The 27,165-nt window shown below is 49.6% G+C and overlaps 1 protein-coding gene across 5 annotated transcripts in view; it reads right to left on the bottom strand.

The window, feature by feature from the left end:
• The window catches only part of HIPK2 (homeodomain interacting protein kinase 2), a 220,551-nt gene that overhangs the window by 54,790 nt on the left and 138,596 nt on the right, over positions 1-27,165 (bottom strand). For all 5 annotated transcript variants that reach the window (XM_054493968.2, XM_054493967.2, XM_054493966.2 and 2 more), the window contains exons 3-7: positions 19,087-19,210; positions 18,650-18,769; positions 16,433-16,519; positions 14,113-14,297; positions 7,905-8,067 (exon numbers count right to left, since the gene is read on the bottom strand). In XM_054493968.2, the coding sequence (XP_054349943.1) occupies positions 7,905-8,067; positions 14,113-14,297; positions 16,433-16,519; positions 18,650-18,769; positions 19,087-19,210 (679 nt within the window). The remainder of the gene's footprint in view (positions 1-7,904; positions 8,068-14,112; positions 14,298-16,432; positions 16,520-18,649; positions 18,770-19,086; positions 19,211-27,165) is intronic.

The raw sequence follows: 27,165 nt of genomic DNA on the forward strand, positions 1-27,165 counted from the left end.
GGGTGTCCCTGCTGAGGGTCCTGGCACCTGTATCCTCTAGGTTCCCTTGTACTCGGTGGTTCCACCTTCTCGCCAGCCACTGCTCCTGCTGCTGCTTCCTTCCTGATGTCCCTGGAATCCACTGACTCTTTTCAGTTGTGACTTCCTGGTGCCTGGGACTTATAAGGCCCTGACTAGAAATGTTTGGTCTCTACTTCCCTTCCGGCCTTCTTGAGCACAGAGGCTAGATCATTCTTTCCAAAAGACACTTTTGTGCATGTCAGCACCCCTGCTCCAAAATCCCAATTATGGCTTGATGAACATGGTATGCGCCTTGGTCTAGTGCCCTGTTTTCCCTGGTTTGGCCGACCTTACCTTCTAGACTTATCTCCCTCTACTCTCCACTCTTCTGACACCAAGATTAGTTTACTCATTGTTTTCCAAGCATACTGTGAGCACAGGCCTTTCCCCTCATACAAATTCTCTGACCCATAGCATTCTCTCCAAGCCTCTGTGCTTTAAGGCCTAGCCTGGGTCCCACATGCCCCATTGTGAAACCCTTTCAGACACCATTAATGGAAATGAATTGCTCCTTCCTTTGCTGTCACACAGTACAATATAGCCTTCTAGCCCAGCTCCTGTCACAATCTGCCTTACAGTACAGTTGGTCTTTCCAGCCTAAAGTCTCCTGGGAGGGAGGGGCTGTGTCTTAGTGGTGTTTTCCTCCAGCCTGCAGTGGTCTCTCCTTCCTCTCGATTCTGTAACACATAACCTGTTTGTCTACCTGGCCCCTAGTGCATGCTATTCTGCATTTTGATTAAACTATTTTTGCTTACAGCGTGTCTCACCATGGAGATCATGAGCTCCTTGAGAGGCTGAATCTTCCAGGTCTTTGTAGACTCAAGGACGAATGGCACTTGTGTCCTGATATGGACCCAGTCTCCAGTGTGACCATCAGACATGCATAAGGTTTTCCCCTAGTTTCTAATCCTGCTTAAGGACCAGTTGAAGAAGCCCATGTGAGGGCAACAAAAAGCTTTCTACTTCTGTATATCCTCCTTTAGCTCTCAGAAAGGTAACTAGCCTATCACTTGCCAGAGATGAGCACACAGAGAACTGGGAAGAGCTCTTGCAGCTGACAGACAGTAATAACAAGAAAAAACAAGTTAAAAAAATCAGAGACTGGGGTCTTGCTATGTTGCCCAGGCTGGACTTGAACTCCTGACTCAAGTGGTCCTCCCACTTCAGCCTTCCAAATAGCTAGGATTACAGGTGTGCACCACTGTGCCTAGTGAAAAAGCAAGTTTATTGATGACACAGGTTTTCCAAAAATGGAAGAAGTGATTCCTGGAAGCAGTTGTAGTAGATGTTCAAATGGTTTCAGAAGGAAGGGGTTTGAGCTTGGTCTATAAACTCAAATTCAAATTCTTGGTAGATGGCTAGGTCCAAATAATAGAATTCCACGGAAATGTTAGAGAAGTGGCTGATCCACATGATAAACAAGGAATAGCTGAGAGAAGACTTATTTTTCAATATGTTACCAACTGGGTAACCTGAACGTTTTAGAAAGTAGAGGAAGTCAGCTGCCTTGAGACTTAACGGGTTATGAATTATTGACCCAGCTTCCTTGAGACCTAAAGGATTGTAGATTCATGATCATTTGGGAAGTGGTTCTTTGGTTAGTCTACTGGATATATGTTAAAGGTGGCAAGAGATTCTTTAAGTAGTTTAATGTCCTTCAACTTCTAACATAAAACTATGCCTATATTTTATTGCTTCTAAATATCTAAATGGGCAAACAGCTCCAAGGAGCTCATGTAGAAAGCTAGCTACTAAAACCAGCAGTGAACAAAAGAAGTCTTGTTGGATTTCAAGAGCAGACATCACCTAGGAAAGGCATTTGGAGACCTCCATAAGACTTACTTAAGACTTACTTATGCTGCTGTGTATGTATATTTTAAGAGTCCAGACTCTGAAGCCAGATTACTGGTTGCAAAGCCTAAGCCCATCTCTCATGAACAAGCAAGGGCCTTGGGTAAGAGAATTAATCACTCTGTGCCTCAGTTTCCTCCTCTAAAATGGAAATGATAATAATAAAACCTATCTCAGTCCCTCTCCCTCTCCCTCTCCCTCTCCCTCTCCCTCTCCCTCTCCCTCTCCCTCTCCCTCTCCCTCTCCCTCTCCCTCTCCCTCTCCCTCTCCCTCTCCCTCTCCCTCTCCCTCTCCCTCTCCCTCTCCCTCTCCCTCTCCCTCTCCCTCTCCCTCTCCCTCTCCCTCTCCCTCTCCCTCTCCCTCTCCCTCTCCCTCTCCCTCTCCCTCTCCCTCTCCCTCTCCCTCTCCCTCTCCCTCTCCCTCTCCCTCTCCCTCTCCCTCTCCCTCTCCCCTCTTTTTCGGTCTCCCTCTCCTTCTTTTTTCGGTCTCCCTCTGTTGCCGAAGCTGGACTGTACTGCCGGGATCTCGGCTTGCTGCAACCTTCCTGCCTCGGGCTCCTGTGACTCTCCTGCCTTGGCCTGCCGAGTGCCTGGGATTGCAGGCGCGCGCCGCCACGCCTGAATGGTTTTTGTATTTTTGGTGGAGACGGGGTTTCGCCGTGTTGACCGGGCTGGTCTCCAGCTCCTGGCCTCGAGTGATCTGCCTGCCTCGGCCTCCCGAGGTGCTGGGATTGCAGACGGAGTCTCGCTAACTCAATGCCCAATGGTGCTCAGGCTGGAGTGCAGTGGTGTGATCTCGGCTCTCTGCAACCTCCACCTACCAGCCTCCTGCCTTGGCCTCTTAAAGTGCTAAGATTACAGCCTCTGCCCCACCGCCACCCCGTCTAGGAAGTGAGGAGCCTCTCTGCCTGGCCGCCCATCGTCTGGGATGTGAGGAGCCCCTCTGCCCGGCCGCCCTATCTGGGAAGTGAGGAGCGCCTCTGCCCGGCCGCCCATCATCTGGGATGTGAGGAGCGCCTCTGCCCGGCTGCCACCCCGTCTGGGAGGAAGTGAGGAGCGCCTCTGCCCGGCTGCCCCGTCTGGGAGATGAGGAGCACCTCTGCCCGGCCGCCCCGTCTGGGAGGAAGTGAGGAGCGCCTCTGCCCTGTTGCCCTATCTGGGAAGTGAGGAGCGCCTCTGCCTGGCCGCCACCCCGTCTGGGAAGTGAGGAGAGCCTCTGCCTGGCTGCCACCCCATATGGGAAGTGAGGAGCGCCTCTGCCCAGCCGCCCCTTCTGGGAGGTGAGGAGCGCCTCTGCCCAGCCGCCCCGTCTGGGAAGTGAGGAGTGCCTCTGCCCAGCCGCCCCGTCTGGGAGGTGAGGAGCGCCTCTGCCTGGCCGCCACCCCGTCTGGGAGGAAGTGAGGAGCACCTCTGCCCAGCTGCCCCATCTGGGAAGTGAGGAGCGCCTCTGCCCGGCTGCCACCCCCTATGGGAAGTGAGGAGCGCCTCTGCCCGGCCGCCCACTCTGGGAAGTGAGGAGCGCCTCTGCCCGGCCGCCCACTCTGGGAAGTGAGGAGCGCCTCTGCCCGGCCGCCCACTCTGGGAGGTGAGGAGTGCCTCTGCCCGGCCGCCCCGTCTGGGAGGTGAGGAGCGCCTCTGCCTGGCCGCCACCCCGTCTGGGAGGAAATGAGGAGCACCTCTGCCCGGCCGCCCACTCTGGGAGGTGAGGAGCGCCTCTGCCTGGCCACTCCGTCTGGGAAGGGAGGAGCGCCTCTGCCCGGCCACCCCGTCTGGGAGGTGAGGAGCGCCTCTGCCCAGCTGCCACCCCGTCTGGGAGGAAGTGAGGAGCACCTCTGCCCGGCTGCCCCATCTGGGAAGTGAGGAGCGCCTCTGCCCGGCCGCCACCCCATATGGGAAGTGAGGAGCGCCTCTGCCTGACCACTCCGTCTGGGAGGTGAGGAGCGCCTCTGCCCGGCCGCCCCGTCTGGGAGGTGAGGAGTGCCTCTGCCCGGCCGTCACCCCGTCTGGGAGGAAGTGAGGAGCACCTCTGCCCGGCTGCCCCGTCTGGGAGATGAGGAGCACCTCTGCCCGGCCGCCCCGTCTGGGAGATGAGGAGCACCTCTGCCCGGCCGCCCCGTCTGGGAGGTGAGGAGTGCCTCTGCCCGGCTGCCACCCCGTCTGGGAGGAAGTGAGGAGCACCTCTGCCCGGCCGCCCCCTCTGGGAAGTGAGGAGCGCCTCTGCCTGGCCGCCACCCCGTCTGGGAGGAAGTGAGGAGCGCCTCTGCCTGGCTGCCCCATCTGGGAAGGGAGGAGCACCTCTGCCCGGCCGCCACACCGTCTGGGAAGTGAGGAGCGCCTCTGCCTGGCTGCCCCATCTGGGAAGGGAGGAGCACCTCTGCCCGGCCGCCACACCGTCTGGGAAGTGAGGAGCGCCTCTGCCTGGCTGCCCCATCTGGGAAGGGAGGAGCACCTCTGCCCAGCCGCCACACCGTCTGGGAAGTGAGGAGCGCCTCTGCCTGGTCGCCCCGTCTAGGAGGTGAGGAGCGCCTCTGCCCGGCCGCCCAGTCTGGGAAGTGAGGAGCGCCTCTGCCCGGCCGCCCTGTCTGGGAGGTGAGGAGCGCCTCTGCCTGGCCGCCACCCCGTCTGGGAGGTGAGGAGCGCCTCTGCCTGGCCGCCACCCCATCTGGGAGGAAGTGAGGAGCGTCTCTGCCCGGTCGCCCCGTCTGGGAAGTGAGGAGCGCCTCTGCCCGGCCGCCCCCTCTGGGAAGTGAGGAGCGCCTCTGCTCGGCCGCCCCCTCTGGGAAGTGAGGAGCGCCTTGCTCGGCCGCCCCGTCGGGGAAGTGAGGAGCGCCTCTGCCCGGCCGCCCCCTCTGGGAAGTGAGGAGCGCCTCTGCTCGGCCGCCCCGTCGGGGAAGTGAGGAGCGCCTCTGCCTGGCCGCCCCGTCTGGGAGGTGAGGAGCGCCTCTGCCCGGCTGCCACCCGGTCTGGGAGGAACTGAGGAGCGCCTCTGCCCGGGCGGCCCCGTCTGGGAAGCGAGGAGCGCCTCTGCCCGGGCGGCCCCGTCGGGGAAGTGAGGAGCGCCTCTGCCCGGCCGCCCCGTCTGGGAGGAGAGGAGCGCCTCTGCCCGGGCGGCCCCGTCTGGGAAGCGAGGGGCGCCTCTGCCCAGCCGCCCTGTCTGGGAGGTGAGGAGCGCCTCTGCCCGGCTGCCCTGTCTGGGAGGTGTACCCAACAGCTCCGAAGAGACAGCGACCATCGGGAGCGGGCCATGAGGACGATGGCGGTTTTGTTGAAGATAAGGGGAGGAAGTGTGGGGAAAGGAAGGAGAGATCAGATTGTTGCTGTGTCTGTGTAGAAAGGGGTGGGCATAGGAGACTCCATTTTGTTCTGACTAGGAGAAATTCTTCTGCCTTGGGATGCTGTTGATCTATGGCCTTTCCCCCAGCCCCGTGCTCTCTGAAACATGTGCTGTGTCAACTCAGGGTTAAATGGATTAAGGGTGGTGCAAGATGTGCTTTGTTAAACAGATGCTTGAAGGCAGCATGCTCTTTAAGAGTCATCACCACTCCCTAATCTCAAGTACTCAGGGGCACAAACACTGCAGAAGGCCGCAGGGTCCTCTGCCTAGGAAAACCAGAGACCTTTGTTCATGTGTTTATCTCCTGACCTTCTCTCCACTATTATCCTATGACCCTGCCATATCCCCCTCTCCGAGAAACACCCAAGAATGATCAATAAATACTTCAGAAATTAAAAAAAAAAAAAAAAAAAAAAAAAAAAAAAAACCTATCTCAGAACGTTGCTGGGAGGATTAACAGTTATGGTGCGCTTAGTAAAGCCTGGCACATAATAAGTGTTAGCTATTAGTAATGATGTTATTTAATAACAACTGTATCAGTGGAGGAAAAGCATGCCTTAGTAGTTAAGGCTAGGTGTGTCCTGAGTAATTTTTTTTTTTTTTTCTGATGTATTTAAAAGTAGGGAGTAGTAGAATCCAATGCAAGAGAACGGAAATCCTGTTCTTGGACCCTTTGCTTTTGTGGGATGTCATTTTCCTTTACCCACAACTCTGGCCCAGGCATCACACTAAGTTACCAGCTACTTCTGCTTCACCCCAGTCCCAAGCCAGATCTGGATGGTCTCAGTGCTGTGGAGAAGACAGGTGTTCTTATTTGACAACTGCATTTTGATGAGCAACCCTTTTAGTTTTGCAGAGTCTTTGCAACACCCTTTGGAGTGGATATGCTGGCTGTCATATCACCAGCAAGATGGTGGTGGCCCCCCCCCACCGTCTGGTCAGGGACCACAGTTCTCCAGCCTGGCAGAAAGACATCCATGGGAAGGACAGCCTGCTGGGGAGCCTCCACCTGACATGATGCCTGCATTGGAGGGGTGCTCCTTCCTTCTGTTTCTCAGATGCCTTTGATACCTGATGGGGCAGATGGCAGATGGGGACAGGTAGTTTGGGGTTAGGGAGTTAAGACCAGGTGTCTCATGAGGGCTGGTGGGAGAAATAAATGTCTTCAAGGAGGTAATGAACAAAACCATGATGATTTTTATCAAGAAGCTCACAGGTCTGGCTATGGATGCCTTAGCCTTAGGGCTGGGCAAGGTTAGTTTTCAGACTCCCAACAGCTCTTTCACCCTAAGGAGAGCTTCAAGAATGCAAACGGTCCCCAGAGGGCAGCAGATACCAGGTGGCCTCTCCTAGAATTTGGGCAAAGGGAGATGGCAGGCTGGGAAGAAAAGCTAGGCCTGAGCAGGCCAATGTGCCACACGGGTGGCCTAGGGGAAAAGGGTGGGAAGGGGAGGGGCTGAAAAGCAGGGGGCAGTGACTCTTCAGTGACAGGAGGGACCTTTCAAAAAGAGTGGACATAAGGTATTCACATTTCAGGTACACATACATCTACACAGAAGTCTTGTCATTCCAGATTGATATTAAGACCAAAAATCTGGGGACCCTTCTTTGGGGGAACCAGGAAGATTGAAAGATGGGAGTAGGAGTTACAGTTTCTTAGACACTAGAGGCAGTCTCAGCTCAGACTTGGAGATTATTCATTCAATAAATATTGCCTGGGTGTCATCCAAGTTTCAAGCAGTATGTTAGCTGCTCGTTCTGCCAATTTCCTGGAAATCTGTGGGAAGAAAACCTTAGCTTCCCCATCCCATTTAGTTCCAGCTGCTGGGATTCTGGTGACAGGCTGATGAACTGATTTTCTCCATGACTCGGAGAAAGGACAGGGTTTATCTGTCCCAAAAGGAGATCAGGTAGATCCACCCATGTGGGGATGAGGGGAAGGGCCTGAACTGGGTGATTCCCTGAGTCCTTCCCAGTTCTAGAATCTTTATTTTTTTTAGATTAAATCCATGTTTCCATGATCTTTTTCTTTGTTTTTTTGAGATAGGGTCTCACGCTGTCCCCTAGGCTGGAGTGCAATGACATAATCATAGTTCACTTTAGCCCTGAAGTCCTGGGCTCAAGCAATTCTCCCACCTCTGCCTCCCGAGTAGCTGAGACTATAGGCATGCACCACCACACCCAGATAATTTTTGTATTTTCTGTAGAGACGGGGTCTCACTGTGTTGCCCAGGCTACTCTTGAACTTCCTGGCTTTAAGTGATCCTCCCACCCTGGACTCCCAAAGTGCTGGGGTTATAGGCATGAGCCACTGTGCCTGGCCAGTTCTGGAATTCTTTACCAGGCACATATGAGGCATAAAAGGATCATAGCACCCCCTTCCCCCTATTCCCACATCAGGACAGAGGAAGCAGTAAGGGGAACCATCTCAGAGAGAATGCCCCTCACCAGTCCTTTCTGGGACCTGTCAATGGGGCCAGTAGTCAACACAAAATGTGCCTGGGTCCCTCAAAGGAAATAACCTTGGACGCAAATACTTTGTTCAGTTGTTGAATACGACAGCAGGAATTTTGCCTCCTGACTAGGTATGATGGAAAATACAAGTCCTGAGGCTCACACTGTGCCGCCCCGCCTCTCTTTCCCTTCTGTTCCCCACTTACCTGGTTGTGGACAGTGGTCAGCTGGTTGTTAAAGGTCATGGTCAGGTTGGTGGACGTGCTGGGGGCCACGTGTGTGATGAAAGGGGTTTTGCTCTGGTTCACCGTGTCATACATATTCACCCGACGCTTGCAGATCTCCATGTTCTGGAAACATGATTTGACGCTGTTCGCGCAAAAGGCAGAGGCATATTGAGACATAAGGGGAGGGGAAGAGGGTAACATGGGATGAAGGGGAGAAAACACAGAAAGAAAAGGAGAGAAGGGTTAATTCAGTAAACAGGACAAGCAGGGAAACTAAACTTTAGGTCTAAGTTTCTTGGATTGCTTGTGCAAAGCCTGTGCATTTGCAACAGGCACGGTTATTCAGATGAATTTTCTCCAATGCCCTACTACCCTTTTTCCATATAGGTTCTATATATCACAACAAAACTGACTGCTCACAGTGCATTCTCACATCAGGTCCGCCTACAGCGTCACTGCTCATTCTCAACTCTCAGCCTGGTTTCTGGCCCATAAACCAATTTATAAGCTCTCTGAATGGGAACATTAACTAGTCACTTATAACCTGCCTCCACCTTTCCCAAAGACAACCCTTGTGCTCACCTTCTTCAGCTACCCTGGGTCACCAGCACCACCTAGGGGACGGCCAAGGAACTCTCCAACCCAGTATGGTGACCCTATTGCCACACTTTCTCCCACGGGGGTTGTGCAGGTAGGTAATGGAAACAGTAATAATACTAACAATTAATAATAGTGGTTAACATTTATTAGTGTCCTAATAATAATACTCTGCAACCTCTCACTCGGTCCGGCGACATCCGTAAGACGGAGACATGATTCTCGTCCCTACTTCACGAGTAAGGCTGAAGCTTAGGGAGGTAGGGAGCTTCCCGAGGATAGGTAATCACTGGCTACCTTCATGTATACACATACGTCCTCTTTCACCAACTTCAGCCTTCATTTTCTTGTCTAAGTCTTGTCCAGTTACATGAAATAGGAATTTTCTCCTTTTCTTCCCCCATTGCATCTGTGTATCAAAACAAAACCCCAACTACAAAAGTAAAGTATGAAAGTGGTGCTGAAACCAGCATCAAGGAAAAGGAAAGCCACAAGTGGCTTCAACCACCCAAATTCTTGAAAATCGACCAAAAAGTGTCCTTCAGAATTTATACAGCGCTTCTCATTCATTTCTTGTAGTTAAACTTACTTTTCCTCAAATGCTAATATTCAAGATAATAAAATCCCTTTTAGTCTGGGTGGGGTGGCTCACACCTTAATCCCAGCACTTTGGGAGGTCAAGGTGGGTGGAGTCCAAGAGCTCAAGACCAGCTTGGACAACGTAGGGAGATCCCATTCTCTACAAAAAAAAAATATATAAAAATTAGCTGGGTGTGGTAGCACACGCACACGGTCCCAGCTACTTAGGAGGCTGAGGTCGGAGAATCACTTGAGCCTGTGAGGTCGAGGCTACAGTGAGTCATGGTTATGCTGCTATATTCCAGTCTGGGTGACAGGGCGAGACCCTGTCTCAGAAAAAAAAAAAAAAGAAAAAAGAAAAAGAAAAAGAAAAAAAAATCCCATTTAATTTTCAATTCAAAATGTCTATTTTAATTATAAAAAATGTAATAACTGAATATGAGTAAAATAAAAGTTTTCTACTATTTTAGGATTACAAACGTGTACTACTTCAGCACTCTGTGGGTGTGCTATCTTTGGGGCTAAGCTGGTGTCTGTGGGCTATTCCCAAACATCCTGTGAAAAATGCATTCCAAGTTTCAAACGACTGACTGAGACGCGACTTAGAGAGTCCTACTTCTTTCTAAGATTCTGACCACTTACACTGGCCGCGTCATGCACATGACATAACCATTTACCGATTGATGATGCCGAAGAGAAAAGAAAACATATTCTACGGTATCCAATAGCTAAAAATACTCCTAATAATGCTGTTAATGCCAGTGTGTTTTCAGCTCCTACTAAGTACCAAGGTCTTGCGCGTGGAGGCTGTAGCATAAAACCAATGCATTTTGTATTCTTTTTGGAATGGGTTTAAAGCATTTGACTGTTTTGTGACAATTCAACACAAAATTTTCATAATCCTTCGGAATTTTCTAACTGAAATATTCCAAGTTTTGGGTTTTAGGAAAGGGCAAGTACTCTCACTTTAGGTTTATAAGAAGATTGGTTTTTAAAAGAATTGTGCACTGGAATCCTGGTATGGAGAAAGGAGTGGGGTCTCTTTCACCTAGTAATCCAGTAGCTGTGGCTCAGCTCCCAGGGCAGGGGCGCTACAGCTGCATGGGCCTGGAGGTTTATGCTTGCCCTGGAGTTCTTCAAGGTCTTCCCAGCAAGTTCTAGAGAACTTTAGGGATCAGGCCTCCTTTCAGGCAAGCCTAGCTGTGTTCAGAGACACACCTTTCCTTCTTAGGCTAATTTCTGAGTTCTAACTTGTCAGTGCCCCTCTTGGGTCCCAGATGAAGTTCTGAATTGGTTGCTGATGCTCACGGTCTCCATGTGACCAAGCCGTGAAACACTCTACTGATGCTTCCTTACAGAACCCAGAGGTGGAAGGACTCTGAGGTCATTAAATCCCCAGGCTTTATGGGGGTGACTGTCTGACTGTTTTGGTGCAGACGGCTAAGAGGACCTCTGTAGAGGGCACCCCCTTCCTCAGTCTCCTATCCATAGCTGTTTCTCAGTCATCCCATCTTACCCGTGATATCAAAAGACTGAACTCATGGGAGCCCTATCCAGTAAATTTCCAAGTTTGCCTTTCTTCTTCTTAAGGTACAGATGGACAGCTCTGTGGCTGACCCCTATGGCACTCAGAAACAGGACAAATCCAGGCCAGGCACGGTGGCTCACGCCTGTAATCCAAGTACTTTGGGAGGCCGAGGCGGGCAGATCACCTGAGGTCAGGAGCTCGAGACCAGCCTGGCCAACATAGTGAAACCTTGTCTCTATTAAAAATACAAAAATTAGTCGGGCGTGGTACATGTGCCTGTAGTCCCAGCTACTCGGGAGGCTGAGGCAGGAGAATCGCTTGAACCTGGGAGGTGGAGGCTGCAGTGACGCAGTGAGCAAAGATCGTACTGCTGCACTCCAACCTGTGCTGCAGAGTGAGACTCCTCTTCAAAAAAAAAAAAAAGAAAAAAAGAAAAAAAGGACAAATCCCGTAACAAGAGTAGCGGAGGGATGGGTCCAGATTCCTTCTTTGTACCGGAGTTCAGTTGTTTCAAGCATGGTTTTACATTAAAGAGGCACTATCTGTTTGTTGCAATGCCATCTGACTTCCTTCACTGACAGTAAGGCACGGAACTCAAATGGAGGCAGCACTATCCACGGTGGTGCCATCCACTCACTTCCTGTAGGCCAGGAAGGGGCGGGTCCAGCCTTGAGACCCAGCCCCCTCTGACTCTGGAGACAGCAGGGCCTGCCATGATACACACAATTCTCACATCTCCAGGCTCTTCTCACAGGATTCCCTTCCCCTCCTGATCCTTATAGACTCTGTTGCTCTCTTGAGCACACCCCTTTTCCCTGCAGATGTAGGATGTGATTATTTATTCTTTCACATCCCAAGTACCTCAGGGTTGAGAGGCGGAAGTGAGACCCTCCATTACCTTCCCATCCACCAACGGCTTCGTATTTTTTTTTTTTGACGGAGTCTCGCTCTGTCGCTCAGGCGGGAGTGCAGTGGCACTATCTCAGCTCACTGCAACCTCCGTCTCCTGGGTTCAAGCGATTCTTGTGCTTCAGCCTCCCGAGTAGCTGGGATTACAGAAGTGCGCCACCACGCCTGGCTAATTTTTGTATTTTTAGTAGAGACGGGTTTTTACCATGTTGGCCACGCTGGTCTCGAGCTCCTGACCTCAGCTGATCCGCCCTCCTTGGCTTCCCAAAGTGCTGGGATTACGGGTGTGAGCCACTGCAACCGGCCATGACTTCATTTCGTCTCCCCTTCGTTCACTGAGGCCTTTGCCACTGGCTGGATCTTCCTCTCCAAGCCATTCCCTGCCTTGCCAGGAAGGCTTCAGAAGTCACAGGTCCGTTTTCAAACACCCTGGCTTCCCGCTTACTTCTCATGTCCAGTGACTCTTGTTTTCAACCCAGTACAGCCACTCATTCCCTGGACCGTCAAACCTGAAATTGCTCCACCTCCAGAAACTACAAGTTCAAGCATCCTGTTTTCCCAGCCACATTCTTCCTCCATCCGGCTCATTCCACTATGACTATGATAACCCTTCTCTGCATTGACCAGAACACCACGTTTACTTGGATCCCCTCCCATCTTCACTTCCTTTCCCTTTGGGCAAAGCCTCCAATAGCCATCATTCTGGATTACAGTTACTCTCTGGCTAGCCTCATCAGCTTCCTTGTCAATCTGTCTTCTTCTCTTATCAGTCTGGCAAAAATTCCACCTGGACAAACCTAGATCAGAAGACTGATCTGTCTTCTCTATGCCTTCACCTGGGGAGATGAGTTACACTATAAACGATTCATGTCGAACCTCAGGGCTCAAGAATTCCACCGTATTTCTCTGGTCAGTTTGCTCTGCCACCTTCTGCTTCAGCTACCTAAACTTTCTACCCTTCTAAACCACCCTCCACCTCGTTCTCAACAGATAACCTCATTGCCTACTTCTGAGAAGCAGAAGCTGTCTGACAGGACTCCCTCAACTTTTCTCCATGAGACCAGCACATACGCTGCCATCCACACGCCCCTCGTCCATCCATCCTTCCAGTGACACTGGCCCATCCCTGTGCTCTGAACCCCGTCTTAATCTCCCTGACCCCGCCCCAGTCACCCCTCTATTTCTTCTCTTGCATAGCCTCACTTCATGAAAGGTTGCTATTTCTTCACCTCTCACTTGGTCTTTCAACCTGCTAAACTGGTTTCTGCTTTTACCACTCCGCTGAATAGCTGCCACTGCGTTACTGACAACTTGTGAGTTGTTAAACCGAATGGGCATTTTTTTCCAGACTCATTTGACTTGTGTGGCAGCAGACAGATCTTTGCTCAACACAGATCTAACCAGCTATTCCTTTGCTGAAGAATCATTTAATGAGTTCCCATTGCTTTTTGGATCAAGATTAAAAACCTTAACATGTACGGCCTGCCCTGGCTGACTGGATGCGTCACTGTCTCACCTACTGCCTTCTGGGATGGGTGCATGGTCCTGCCCATGGGGGAGTGTCCTGTCCATACAGGCAATGCCCTGCCTGCTTATGCCCATCCTCTTCCTCATCCTTCACAGGCCACTTCCTGGGAGTCTTCCTGGTTTGCCCCCAAATGAGGCTCCCCTGTGGGTATGCTCTCATCACACCTGATACTTGTCCTGGTAGCAGCCTGGTGATTTGGGCATCACTTGTTTTATACCATTCTCTCTCACGGACTGCAAGCTCCAGTGGGCAGTGCCGTCTGCTCTGCTCACCACTGTACCCTGGCACACAGCACGCTGAAGAAATCAATGAGAAAATCCAAACCCAAACTGGACTGGGTCCACTTGGGATGGTTCTGGGAGCAATCTTTGGCCCTGAGACTAGTTTTGCACTACAGAGACTACCATTTCAGGCACCTCTCTTCCTGCACAGATACCCAGAGTCAGGTTCATCCAGCTCTGTGCTCTCCTCTTCCCTCCTTTTCAATGTGAAGCCAACTGCAGGCCAGGGACCCAGTCCAGCCACTGCCCACTTTCTTTCTTTTTTTTCTTTTCTTTTTTTTTTTTTGAGATGGAGTCTCGCTCTGTCGCCCAGGCTGGAGTGCAATGGCACGATCTCGGCTCACTGCAACCTCTGCCTCCCGGGTTCAAGCAATTCTCCTGCTTCAGCCTCCCAAATAGCTGGGATTACAGGTGCGCCCCACCACACCCAGCTGATTTTTGTATTTTTAGTAGAGACAGGGTTTCACCATATTGGCCAGGCTGGTCTCAAACTCCTGACCTCAGGTGATCCACCTGCCTTAGCCTCCCAAAGTGCTAGGATTACAGGCATGAGACACCACGCCCGGCCCTGCCCTCTTCGTAAATGTTTTATTAGAATGCAGCCTCACTCATCTGTTTATGTATTGCATCTGTGGCTGCTTTCAGCTACAGTGACAGCTGAGTAGTTGTTACCAAGATCTTATGGCCGCAAAACCTAAAATATTTAGTGTCTGGGCCTTTAAAGTTTGCCGATCCCTGGTACGAAGCATCAAGCAGGACACCTACTGTGTGCTATGGGGAAAATCGAGTAAGTGTGTCATGGTGACAAACGGATGGTTCAGGGTTTCGATTGGAGTGATTCTCTTGTCAGCGTCAATGGTCAGCATCTTCTTCAACAGGTCAATGAACTCCCGCCGGTCAGCCTTTTCCACCAACATGTCGCTCCCTTCCAAATCTGTCGTCATGTTCACCTGGACGCAAGTAAGGACAGGTTACCAAGGAAGATCCCAGCGTGCCTCCCCTCTCCTGGCTCCCCTTATTTTTTGCCCTGCAACTTCCTCCTGATCTCTCAAGCCCCCTTTCTCAGTTCCCAGGAACTCTGCCCCTATGGGAGGCACCACCCACATGTTGTCATTGCCCACAGGATGTGGCTTTTCTCTCTGCAGGAAAGGCAGAGAGGGGCTGTGCCCCAGGAAGGGGAGAGGGCCACTGCTGGGACCTGCAAATATATCTGAATGACAGGATGTAAACTGCTCCTGCTTTCATCAGTTAAGTTGAAATGCAGCTTTCATCACTCCTCATTAAAAATAACCACAAGATGAAAAGAGTTCTGGAGACTGGTTGCATAACAATGGGAGGGTTAATACTATTGAACTGTACCCTTAACAAAGGCTAAGATGATAAATTTTATGCTATGTGTGTGTTTGCCACAATTTTTAAAAAAGAGTCACGGCCAAACAGTAGAAATAAGATGCAAAAAAGTCTATGTATGTATGTATGTATTTAACCTTTAGAGGGAAATGGAAGGGCCTGAGTGTGCCCGTCCCCCACCTACAGCGTATCATCCTTCTCATGGCTTCCCCAGTTAGGGCCAGAATTATTTTAGTCCCTGTGTTCAATGGAGTCACCTCTGGCCAAGACAGGCAGGATACCTGAACAAAGGATTTTTCTTCCAAGGGTGAGTCTATACTGGGATCGCCTTTAAAAGTCTTGTTTTGTGGTGATTTCTGTATTTTCCAGGACATGGTCTGGAAACCAATTTCAGTTTTCTCAGACAATCTAAGCTGCTAATCAACTGACAAGCACACTTTACTCAGAATCATAATTTTTGGTTATAGTCATCTACAGTAAGAGGGGTGCTAAGTGTTTACTGGTGTATAGCTTTGTTTCTCATTGCTTTAAAGAGAAAATTCACTTTGGGTTGCCCTGGTTTCAGACTAGTTTTCACACTAAAAATAGCTGAAGTTCTAGAATTTTCTCTGGGGCACAAAGGTGAGAGCCTGTGGTCCCTACCAGTGAGCTGAGACTGTGTAGCAGATTGAATTGTATCCCCCTAAAAGATATATTAAAGTCCCAGTCCCCAGTAGGTGTGAATGTGACCTTATTTGGAAATAGGGTCTTTGCAGATGTAATCAAATTGAGTTAAGATGAGGTCATACTCGATTAGGGTGGGCCCAGTGACAAGACAAGGGAGATGTGGACACAGAGGCACAGAGGAGACACAGGACAAAAGCCATGCGAAGAAGGAAGCAGAGATTAGAGGGATGCTGCTACAAGTCAAAGAACGCTGAGGATTGCCAGAGCTGCCAGAAGCTGGGAGACAGACATGGATGCTCTTCCCCTGTGGCCTTTATAGTGAACATGGGCCTGCTGAAGCCCAACTTCCAATTTCTGGCCTCCAGAACTGTGGGGGAATGAAAGTCTGTTGTCCTAAGCCATCCAGTTCATGGCACCTTCTAACGGCTGCCCCAGGAAACATATACACTAAATTATGGGCATTAAACCCATGGGTACTAATGGGCTGGAATTCTTCTCATGATAACATCAGGAAGATAGGCCAGTACTATATTACAAGTGGGAACCAATAAACTGGAATGAATTTTTTTTTTTTTTTGAGATGGAGTTTTGATCTTGTTGCCCAGGCTGGAGTGCAGTGGTGTCATCTCGGCTCACTGCCTCCTGGGTTCAAGTGATTCTCCTGTCTCAGCCTCCCGGTAACTGAGATTACAGGCGCTCACCACCACGCCCAGCTAATTTTTGTATTTTTAGTAGAGACGGGGTTTCGCCATGTTGGCCAGGCTGGTCTCGAACTCCTGACCTAAGGTCATCCACCTGCCTCGGCCTCCCAAAGTGCTAGGATTACAGGCATGAGCCACCATGCCCGGCCAACTGGAACGATTTTAAAGGAGCTGGTATGAAGTTTTAAAAATGTTTCACACACCAAATGGTATTCTTACTAAGGCTGGCTATAACTGTTTAAGGTCAAGGTCAACCACTGCAGTTGAATAATGTGGATTTCAACCCATTATCTTCTATTACTATTGCAGAAGTCTTGCTGCCCTTGGTTTTAAAGGGCTTACATTGCATACTCACCCATGAAGCTTACCTGGGCCATATCATCTAAACAGTTGAAAATGTACTTTCTTGCTTCTTTTGACTTAATCCCTGTCTCTGCTTCATGGTCATCTGGTGTCTGTCAAGAGAGGCAAAAGCCGACTGGTAACGTGACTCAGCTCCTCATCACTGGGACTCAAGCCTTGGAATTCCTGTGTCTTACAGAGGGTCTCTTTCCCACATTTCGGAAGAGATTTTGATTCTTCAATGACCTGCACACCTGCAATTCCTTTCTCTCTTCATCCACACCAACCGATCCCTCCTCCTTCCCATGCACACATGTCAGGGGCTGGCTCTGAGTCAGGTACGGAGCAGTCTTGCTCCATACCACAAGCTGATCAAGGTATGCCATATCCTCGATCAGCTTACAGCCTTCTCTGAGTCTAAGGAATAAGACAAGATTCCATTGTGGAAAAGCAAAGGGCTTTCCCATGCATTTTCCAATTTTATTTAATAAACCCTTATGCACATAGCTCTTGCTATGTGCCAGACATTGTTCTAAAGCACATTTATTCATTTAATAGTTTTGACAACCACATTAGGTAGCACAATTACTATCCCCATTTTCCAGATGGGGAAACAGGAAGAGAAAGCTCAAGGCACTTGCCGTGGTCATATGGCCAATAGGTGGCAGCTGGCCCCAGAGTCTGTGGCTGGGCTGCCCCTCTATTGGTGGCTGAGACACAGACATACATTCCCCAAATGGCTGGGGAAACTGCTGTTTCCAATTACTATGGATTTTTGGACTCATCCATGAGGTAATCCAGAGGTAATTAATCCTCAAAATCTTACTCAAGGACAGCACACCTGGAGCGGCTTAAGTCCTTGGAACAGCTGGACATGTGGGACTGAGGCTCTTCAATAAAACACAGCAGCAAACTCCAGCCTCACCCTCCTCCACCGGAGGACTTTTTTTTACTGGACCTGACCTTGACACTCACCCTCACAGTTGCCAAATGCCAGGCCTCCCATCAATAGCCTGAGTGCTTTCTCAGTTCCCAAATCTCTTTTCTCAGTCTTTGGTGACTAGTGGATGTACATTATCTTTAAACCATATTAGAATTTAGCTGCAGTTTCCATTAAAAAAAAAAAAAAACCCAAAACAACAACAAAACAAACACCCACCCACCCTGCTGCAAAAAAAGAAATACCTAAAATGAAACATATTTAAGACTTTATTATTTTTTTTTACCAGGAAAATACTTTGATTTTAATTGCTAGGCACAGATCAAAGTGAAAGCAAACTATATTTCTGTTAAAGTGAAGCCCCTGCCTCCGAGTTTCAGGTTTATGGTTACTTGTGTGAACCAGACACCTCCCTGGGCCTTAGGACATTCCCATGGGCTCATCAGGCAGCCTCTTTTGCCTGGAACCCCTCTCCCTAACCCCCACCATCCCAGCCGCCACCCCACACTTCTCTCCTGGGCAAACCCGCTTCATTCTTCCTTTCCTTTTTTTGAGACACAGTCTCACTCTGTCGCCCAGGCTGGAGTGCAGTGGCACCATCTCAGCTCATTGCAACCTCCGCCTCCCAGGTGCAAGCGATTCATGTGCCTCAGCTTCCTGAGTAGCTGGGATTACAGGCGCATGCCACCACGCCCAGCTAATTTTTATACTTTTAGTAGAGACGGGGTTTCACCATGTTGGCCAGGCTGGTCTCGAATTCATGACCTCAAGTGATCCGCCCGCCTCAGCCTCCCAAAGTGCTGGGATTACAGGCATGAGCCACCACGCTCCCTCTTCATTCTTTAGGGCCCAGTTCAAATGCTCCTCCTTGCCCCTCTGCTGCAGGCAGAATTAAATGCTCCTTCCCCTTGGCACCCACACCCATTCTTGACCAGGAACAGGGCCCTTATTACAGTGGGCGGGAGCTTGTGGCACATGGTCCCGTCTCCCTCTGGACTGCCAGCTCTCAAGGGCAGAGTGGGGTTTGTTTCTCTCCCTAGCACAAATCAGACAGTCATCAAGGCTTATCGGATTAAATCCTGGGAGTTCAGCAATCATAACATGGGACTCTCACAGGTGGCGATAGGCCAAGGGAAAGAGGGGCTTCTGAGCATTCAGATTCAGCCCACACCATGTATTAACAACAGCGCCCCCCAGTGCCCTCATTTTGCTGACTGAATCAAAAGCTCCCCACTAATGGGTCTATGGCCCTCTTCCCTAAGCGCTGGGCCACTGTGAGGAGTGGAGGAGACGCTCTTCCTACCTTCAGTCTCCACAAAGGATATGGTGAGTCCGTGTCACGGTTGAAAAACCTAGTTGTCTTTGTCCCTGCGCTTAATAAATATTCAGCAGGCAAACCCTGTGTTTGTGAAATATACCGAATCTGCAAGAGAAGATAAGAATGAGGTCAGGGCTTTTCCTGTCACTATACATATGGTATACTAATGGCTCTGCTGGCTTTGAGAAAAATGAAAATGACAATTTTTGTAGGGAAAGAAGTTAACAAAAAAGAGAAAAAAGAAAAAGGGAAAAGAGAAAGGAATAAAGAAAAAATAGCAAAGTTAAGGGAAGCAAGGTTTGGGAGACAACATGACATTCCACAGTCCCGCCCATTTGTCATGTAATCAATGAAATGCTAATCCAGGCTATTTTCCAGATGAAGAATGAGGTCTTGTGAATATCTGTGTCATCTGGACCCACCTGATCATACTCTGAAGCTCCTGGATATAACGGCCAACCCAGGAACAATTCTGCAATAACACAGCCCAGGGACCACATGTCAATTGCCTCACAAAATGGTAAACCAAGGATGATCTCAGGGGCCCTGAAAAGGAAGAATGGAAGAAACCATTAGCAAGTTGGAAATGCAGGAAGCTGTTTCTATATGAATACTATCTTTCAAACCTGGGGTGCCATTACTGACTTCTCCTCTGAAGGGCCTGTGGCTCTCAGGAGAGGTGCTGTGCTACAACAACCCTTCCATTCTTTGGCTTGGTCCCCTCCATTAGTGGAGGACCCACTTAGAAGGTTGGGTGAGGTGAAGGATAAGTCTGTGTCTTTAGAACACACCTACAGGGAACCACATCTACTGACTTCATTACTTTCACACGCCAATCAGATGAGCTAACAACCATTTTAGAGATATTCTGAAGTTATCTTTTGTAGCTGAAAGTCTGGGAAACTTATCTTCAGAGAATGCCTGGTTTTTACAAAGGAATTCTGAAATGCAGGTCTTCTATTTTCTTCTGTCTCTCTAGAGATGGGAACTCACTATGTTGCCTAGGCTGGAGTGCAGTGGCTATTCACAGGCATGATCATAGCTCGCTATAGTCTTGAACTGCTGAACTCAAACAATCCTTCTGCCTCAGCCTCCTGAGTAGCTGGGTCTATAGGAATGCACAACCACACCTAACTCGAGGTATTCTATTTTCAGGAAGATGTAAAACAAGCTGTCCTCTTCCCAAAATAATGGGATTAAGTCCAATATCTGTTTATGCCAATTATCCTTTCTTAAGAATTTACATCACACTTTCTTAAGGAAACATTGCTATTTTTTAAATTAGCTTCTAAAAAGCTAATCTTCTTAAAAGTTACCTAATATTACAATTATAGAACCCCATTCATCAATATAGAGTCTGGCATCAACCAGGATTCTAGCGTAAACTCCATGAACAACCTGTTCCTGAATGTAGGAGTTCTGTCCCTTCAAGGAAATCACCTAAACCCCAAGAGAACATTTCACAGGGAGTTGGTAATCAACACTAAAGAGACCACCAGGGTACATCTTCTTTTCTAAGACTCTGTCATGATTAGGTAGGGGTATGTTTTGGACAAAACCAGGCTCAAAGTTTGAGATATGAACACAGCTTATGTTTTTTTAAAAAATATGTCTCAAGGCCAGGCACGGTGGCTCATGCCTGTAATCCCAGCACTTTGGGAGGCTGAGGCAGGTGGACTGCTTGAACCCAGGAGTTCAAGAGCAGCCTGGGCAACATGGCAAAACCCTGTCTTTACCAAAAACAAACAAACAAACAAACCCAAATTAGCAGGGTGTGGTGGTGCGTGCCTATAGTCCCAGCTACCTGGGAGGCTGAGGTGGGAGGATTGCTTGGACCCGGGAGGCGGAGGTTGCAGTGAGCTGAGATTGCACCACTCTACTCCAGCCTGGGCAACAGAAATAGACCCTGTCTCAAAAAAAAAAAAAAAAAAAAAAAAAAAAAAGAAAAGAAAGAAAGAAAGTGGCTCAAGGCATTCTGCTGATAATGAAATGCATTAGCCTGACTTTTGTTTTCTCTATAAATTTTCCACTTGACTAAGCGATGCTAGAAGAGGCTACTTTCCTACCCTTTCTGCAGCCTGGAATGGGAGTGAAGGGAGCTGGGGAGACCTTTCTCTTGGTTACCTTTCACCCACCTAGCATAAGAGTGGGGAGGAAGAGGGCGATCAGAAACACCCCCACTGGTCTTGGATCTTCCAGCTGAATTTTTCTCTACTGAAAAAGCACCTCCTCTTCCCCCTTTAAATTTGTTCTCATTGCTAATCTTTTTTCTTTATATAATAGTATTGAAAAGAACAAAACAAACAAAACCCAAAAATGTCTTATTACAAAGTTCTGATTTTTCACATGTAAAATGGAGTTTGGCCAGGTGTGGTGGCTCATGCCTGGGATCCCAGCACTTTGGGAGGGTGAGGTGGGAGGATCACTTGAGCCCAGGAGTTTCAGACCAGCCTGGGCAACAGAGTGAGACCCTGTTTCTTAAAAAAAAAAAAAAAAAAAAAAAAGGGCTAGGCGCAGTGGTTCAGGCCTGTAATCCCAGCACTTTGGGAGGCCAAGGTGGGAGGATCACTTGAGGTCAGGAGTCCAAGACCAGCCTGGTCAACATGGTGAAACCCTGTCTCTACTAAAAATACAAAAATTAGCCAGGCGTGGTGGCGCAAGTCTGTAATCCCAGCTATTCAGGAGGCTGAGGCATGAGAATCGCTTGAACCCAGGAGGCAGAGGCTGCAGTGAGCCAGGATCTTGCCACTGTACTCCAGCCTGGGTGACAGAGCGAGAGTCCGTTGCAAAAAGAAAAAAAAGCCAGGCATGGAGGTGTGCACCTGTGGTCCCAGCTACTCAGGAGGCTGAAGTGGGAGGATCGCTTGAGCCCAGGAGTTTGAGGGTGCCATGAGCCATGATTTGCACCATTGCACTCCAGCCTGGTAACAGAGCAAGACCCTGTCTCAAAATAAAAAAAAGGAGTTTATTCCTTTCCTCACAACTGGAGACTGGGTACTGGCTACTAGGTGCTTCTAGAATACCAGCCACACTTGCTGGTCTGGGCAGCAGAAGGAGTGACCGCTGGGGGCTGGAACGAGTTGCCTTGTTGCTATTTAATGAGCCTTCCATTGTCCCCATCACTCACTGCTGGGCATCCTCAGCTGCCAGTGTTCTGCTTGCCACTTCACCCCCTCTTTGGCCTTTGTCTCCTTTGGTCCCCACATTGGACTGCGCGTGTAGTGTCAGGGGCCACTCTAACTCACTGGCACTGATGAGCTGGGGATGCCTGTGGTGGCTCCAAAACATGTCCCTGCTGCACCCTTGTCTTCCATGTGACCACAAGCCCACCACCTGCCTAGGCCACCTGTGTCAGTGTTGGCCGCACACCAGGGCCCCCAGGTTCACTCATCATTGTGTGTAACTGATGAGATTACTGCCAGTTTGCCTCTAGCATTGCCTTTAGAGATCGTTTCAGTTTATTTAAAACATCACATCCCTTAGAAAAAAGAAGGGACTACCTGTTTCAGGTTTTTTTTGTTTTTGTTTTTTGTTTTTTTTTTGAGACAGAGTCTTGCTCTGTTGCCCAGCCTGGAGTGCAGTGGCATGATCTGGGCTCACTGCAACCTCCGCCTCCTGGGTTCAAGCGATTCTCGTGCCTCAGCCTTCTAGGTAGCTGGGATTACAGGCACCTACCACCGGGTCTGGCTAATTTTTCTACGTTTAGCAGAGACGGGGTTTCACCACGTTGGCCAGGCTGGTCTCAAGCTCCTGATCTCAAGTGATCCACCTGCCTCAGCCTCCCAAAGTGCTGGGATTACAGGCAGGAGTCACCATACCTGGCCAGAAAAGAAGGGAATATCTGAAAAGAACACTACCAAAAAAAGTATTATGGTGTCAGAACCTGCTTTTCTCTCTACCCTCCCTGTTCTAGAGTCAGGGGTGGCCTCCTGCCTCCTCTCACGTGGATCTAGGCCTCTTCATGGGAGGAGAGTTTTGGCCTGGACTGCTGGCTCAAGGATCAAGCACATTCTCACCTCTGTCCCCCAATTCTTGTCACCTGGCCTCTTGGCTGGCCCTTGCCCTCTTGCAGCCTGACGTTTGATGTTTGACGCTCCAGTCTGTAGGTTTGGATGTTTGACACTCAAGTCTTAGGAAGAGGCTGGTCTGGCCCCAGGGGACTTCTCTGAACTTGACTATGGGCCTGCCCTTCCTATTAGGTTAGTTACGTGGTTCTCATGGCCCGGAAGGTGGTTCCTAACCCACGGGAACCTCGTTTTCCAGTTTCCATTCCCCAGTGATGAACAAGGCAGACTGCAGCAACTAAAACGGCCACACAAAGGCACTTTAGTGATGTTCTTTAGCAGAAAACACCAGACATAGATTTAGACAACTGACGTGACATGAACGGGGCCTGGGAAAATTGCTTGTAGTACACCAAGAAAATGAAATGGCAGCCATTCACGGTACCACGATACGTGCCGCAGAATGTTCCTGCTGCGACCATAAAGAACAAATGCCCAGGCATCTGGCTAGGTGGCTGGGAGACAGTACTGTCCGTGAAGGCCTCTGATGCTGGGAAAGCCACATCAAAGCACACAGGACAACTCGAGTTGAATACAAAACGTGTGTCACAGAAAGACACAGACATAAAAATCGAGCCGACACAGCACACCACATGCTCTAGCGGCTCCCACGTTAGAAAACAAAGCAGAACACAAGAACAAAACAGAACACAAAAAACAAAACAAAAGCCCCAAACACAAACCTTTCCTAATCCCTTCGTCTCCCAGCAGCTGCTGCCCTAGTTCTCGGCTCCCCTTCAAGGCCCACTCTCTGGAGACAGTCATCTCCCCCTGCGGTTCCCACCTCTTCACCTCACAGCATTTGCTCAGCCTCCTCTAATTGGAGTTGGACACTGCGTCACTGACGCGCTGCACTTGTTGAGATCAGCAGTGATCTCCATGCTGTCACACCCGTTGATCAACTTCTTAGCTCTGTGACCCGGGAGCCGCATTTTTTTCACGCGGGTGATCGTTCCTTCCTGCCCTGAAACACTTATTCTTGGTCTTCATGACATCGCTCGCTCCCCATATGTGTCCCGCCTCTCTGCTTGTGGCTTGCCCATTTCCTTTGTAGGCTCACCCTCTTCTATCCAACTGCTGTGTGTTGGCCAAGTCCTAAGCCCACCGTCTTCTCTCCTTCCACCGTTGCCCTAGATAATTGTTATGGGTTGAATTGTGTCCCACTAAAAGTTATGTTGAACTCCTAATTCCTGGCACCTTGGCATGTGACTTTATTTAGGAATGGAGTTGTTGCAGATATAATTAGCTCAGATGAGGTCATACTGGAGTAGGTGGGCCCTAATCCAGTGTGACTCACATCCGTATAAGAGGGAAATCTGGACATAGATACTGACACAGCAGCAAGATGGTCATGCGAAAAGGGAGGAAGAGATTGGAGTGATGCTGCCACAAGCCAAGGAACACCTGGAGCCACCTGAGGCAGGAAGAGACAAGGAAGGCTCTACCCCTGGAGCCTTCAGAGGGAGCATGGCCCTGCTGACACCTTGATTTTGGATGTCTTTTGTTTTAAGCCAGATATTTTGTGGTACCTATTTCAGCAGCCCTAGGAAACTGACAGTCATCTTACTCCCTCCATAGGTTTAAATTCCATTTGTATTCCCAGGTTTGTCTCCATCTTGGAATTCTCCTTCTGGCTCTAGATTTACATTCTGGAAGCCTGGTATTGCCTCTGGAATGTCTCATAGTCATCTCCAATTCCATACGTCTAGAAGGGAACTCTTCTCTGATCCCCCTCTCTAAACATATTCCTTCCACTGTCCTCCTCATTTTATGAAATGGAATCACCACCCTCCAGCTGCTTAGGCAGAAATCCAGGAAAGATGTTTGATTTCTTCATCCCCACCGTCTATCCACTAACATGGCCAGCTCCAAAGTCTCAAGTCAGCCCCTGATTCTCCATCCCCCCTGCCGCAGCAGTGGCGCTGGTCACCCCTGCATCACCTGGAGCTTCCACTGCAGCCTTTCCACTTGTCTCTCCCTTCCTTGTGCCCACTTCCTCCATGGCAGCCACAGGGAACAGATGGCACCCCCCCCGCCCTTGCCGTAAGCCTTCAGGGGCTCCCCACTGGACTTGGAATGAAATCTAAACCCCTCCATGGCCACGGGGCCTCCACGATTGGGACCCTGCCCACCTCTCCACCGTCACTGCCAACCACTCTCCTAGCTTAACACGTTGCAGGCCTGTTGGTTTCTTTCCATTTGCAAGAGTACCCGGAGCTCCTTTGGAGCTAGAGTCTTTGTGGGATGCTGTTGCTTCTGCCTTAAATGCTCTCCCTGCTGGCTGTCACATGGCTGCCTCCTTCTCATCCCTCAAATCTTAGCTCAGCTGTCACGCTACAGACAGGCCTCCCTTGACACCAGTTAGTCTTCATATAGGGTGCCATAAATGCCACTTCACAGCACTTTCTTAACCTGCTCACTGTCTGTCTTCCCTGACCAAGTCTATGAGGGCAGCGCAGGCATTCGGTAGCCACTCATTAAGTATTTGTTGATCAAATAAACCTTTATTAAATATAAGAAAGTGTTAAAATATGGATTAAGACAAAGCTCTAAGGCAGTGCAGACAAAAGAGAGTAGAACGGCTGAATCATTATGCAGCAATCAAGGCTTGGGCATGAGGGGGCAGGATTTAGCCCAAGGAGGAGCAGAAGCTGAGGCCCAGAGAGGGGCACGAGCATCCCGGCTCACGCTCACTAGGGCAGGGCAGACAGCAGGAGTGCCGAAGACACCTACTTGCAGCTGGCCAACAAAAGAATTACAGCAAAAGTGACAGAGAGGAGGAGCAGGAGGGCTAGAAGTGGCACCTGGGTCATGCAGGGTTAGGACTTGGGACCTCAGGGATTTAGCCCAAACCTCTTATTTTATGGCCATTGTCATTACGCCCTCTAGAGCCTCCGTCTTAGCTCTTATGTTGAAGCCTTTATCCCGCGCAGTCCCACTGCAACATGCTAAATCGCATGCTCTTCCATCTGGGCCTCACTACAGCCACCTGCTGCTCTCTTGCCTTTGGTTTTAACCTTTTCCAATCCACTCTGGATCCCTCTCCCATCCCTAAGGGTGCAGCCTTTTCTCTGCACTCATGAGACATATTTCGGATACAGCCTGCCCCAATCCCTGCCCGCTTCCATTCTTCCTTATTCAAACAGACACTGCCCACTGTATCTGTGCTGGCTCTACCAGATGACAAGCATACAAAGATCAATGACATACTCAGACCAGATTGGTCCAATAAATACTAACTGAGCACCCACCGGCCCCACAGAACCATCTTAAAGAATTTCCTCATCGCTATTTTGGGACATCAAAAATACTTTAAACATATATATGAAGTGTCAGACAAAATCTGCACCTAAGAAAGAGGACTCATTCCTTTCCAACACTCCCAAAGCAAGCCACTAAACATTCTTGTTCTGGAGAAAGAGAGTAAATAATTGCCTTTTTTTTTTTTTTTTTTTTTTTTTGAGACGGAGTCTCGGTCTGTCACCCAGGCTGGAGTGCAGTGGCCGATCTCGGCTTACGGCCAGCTCCACCTCCCGGGTTCACGCCATTCTCCTGCCTCAGCCTCCCAAGTAGCTGGGACTACAGGCACCTGCCACCACGCCCGGCTAATTTTTCGTATTTTTAGTAAAGACGGGGTTTCACCATATTAGCCAGGATGGTCTCCATCTCCTGACCTCGTGATCCGCCCGCCTCAGCCTCCCAAAGTACTGGGATTACAGGCATGAGCCACCGCACCCGGCCAATAATTGTCATTTTTGACACACAAATACGTCTGCATATCTGCCTCTACTATACCTCCTGGAGGGCAGGGTCTGCATCTCACTTGTCCTTGATCCTCAGCCTGGCACACAGAAGCTGCTTTGTAAACAGCTGCTCAACACCCAGCCCATAAACCCTCAGGTAAGGGAGGTAGTTCCCCATCTGGCCCACGGGAATCTTTGGGGACTTCAGACCATTTTGCTGTGATCTGATCTTGCAGAGGCCTTGTCCCCCTGCTCTGCTAGTCTATAAGGCTCGGAGGTCCTAGAAGTTCAAAGTCAAGTCCAAAATGTTTCTTTTCATCCAGCCCACCTGAAGCATGTTGGATGGTTGCTAAAGCATGCTTAATCTTCAGGGAAGCTCATTCTTACTGATGGTCATTCTGAGCCAGAATTTGTTTCAAGCTGTCCTCACTCACTTATTAGAATATTCAACCACCATTTACTAAGTGTTTCCTCTGTGCCAAGTACTGTGCTGGGTGCTAAATATCAAAAAGTAAACCAGACCCCGCGGCTCTTCCAGGAGTTCACCATCTAGCCAAGATAGCAGCATAGCGACATCTGACATACAATGTGTGAAGTGTGTACATAGTACACAAAGATAGGGGAAATTGGAGGAGGAGGGAGAAAGCAGAAGAAGAAGAAGACCAGGAGAAGTCTGAGCTGAGCCTTAGTAAGT

Source organism: Pongo pygmaeus, chromosome 6 (assembly GCF_028885625.2).
Source record: "Pongo pygmaeus isolate AG05252 chromosome 6, NHGRI_mPonPyg2-v2.0_pri, whole genome shotgun sequence".
NCBI classification, from domain to species: domain Eukaryota; kingdom Metazoa; phylum Chordata; class Mammalia; order Primates; family Hominidae; genus Pongo; species Pongo pygmaeus.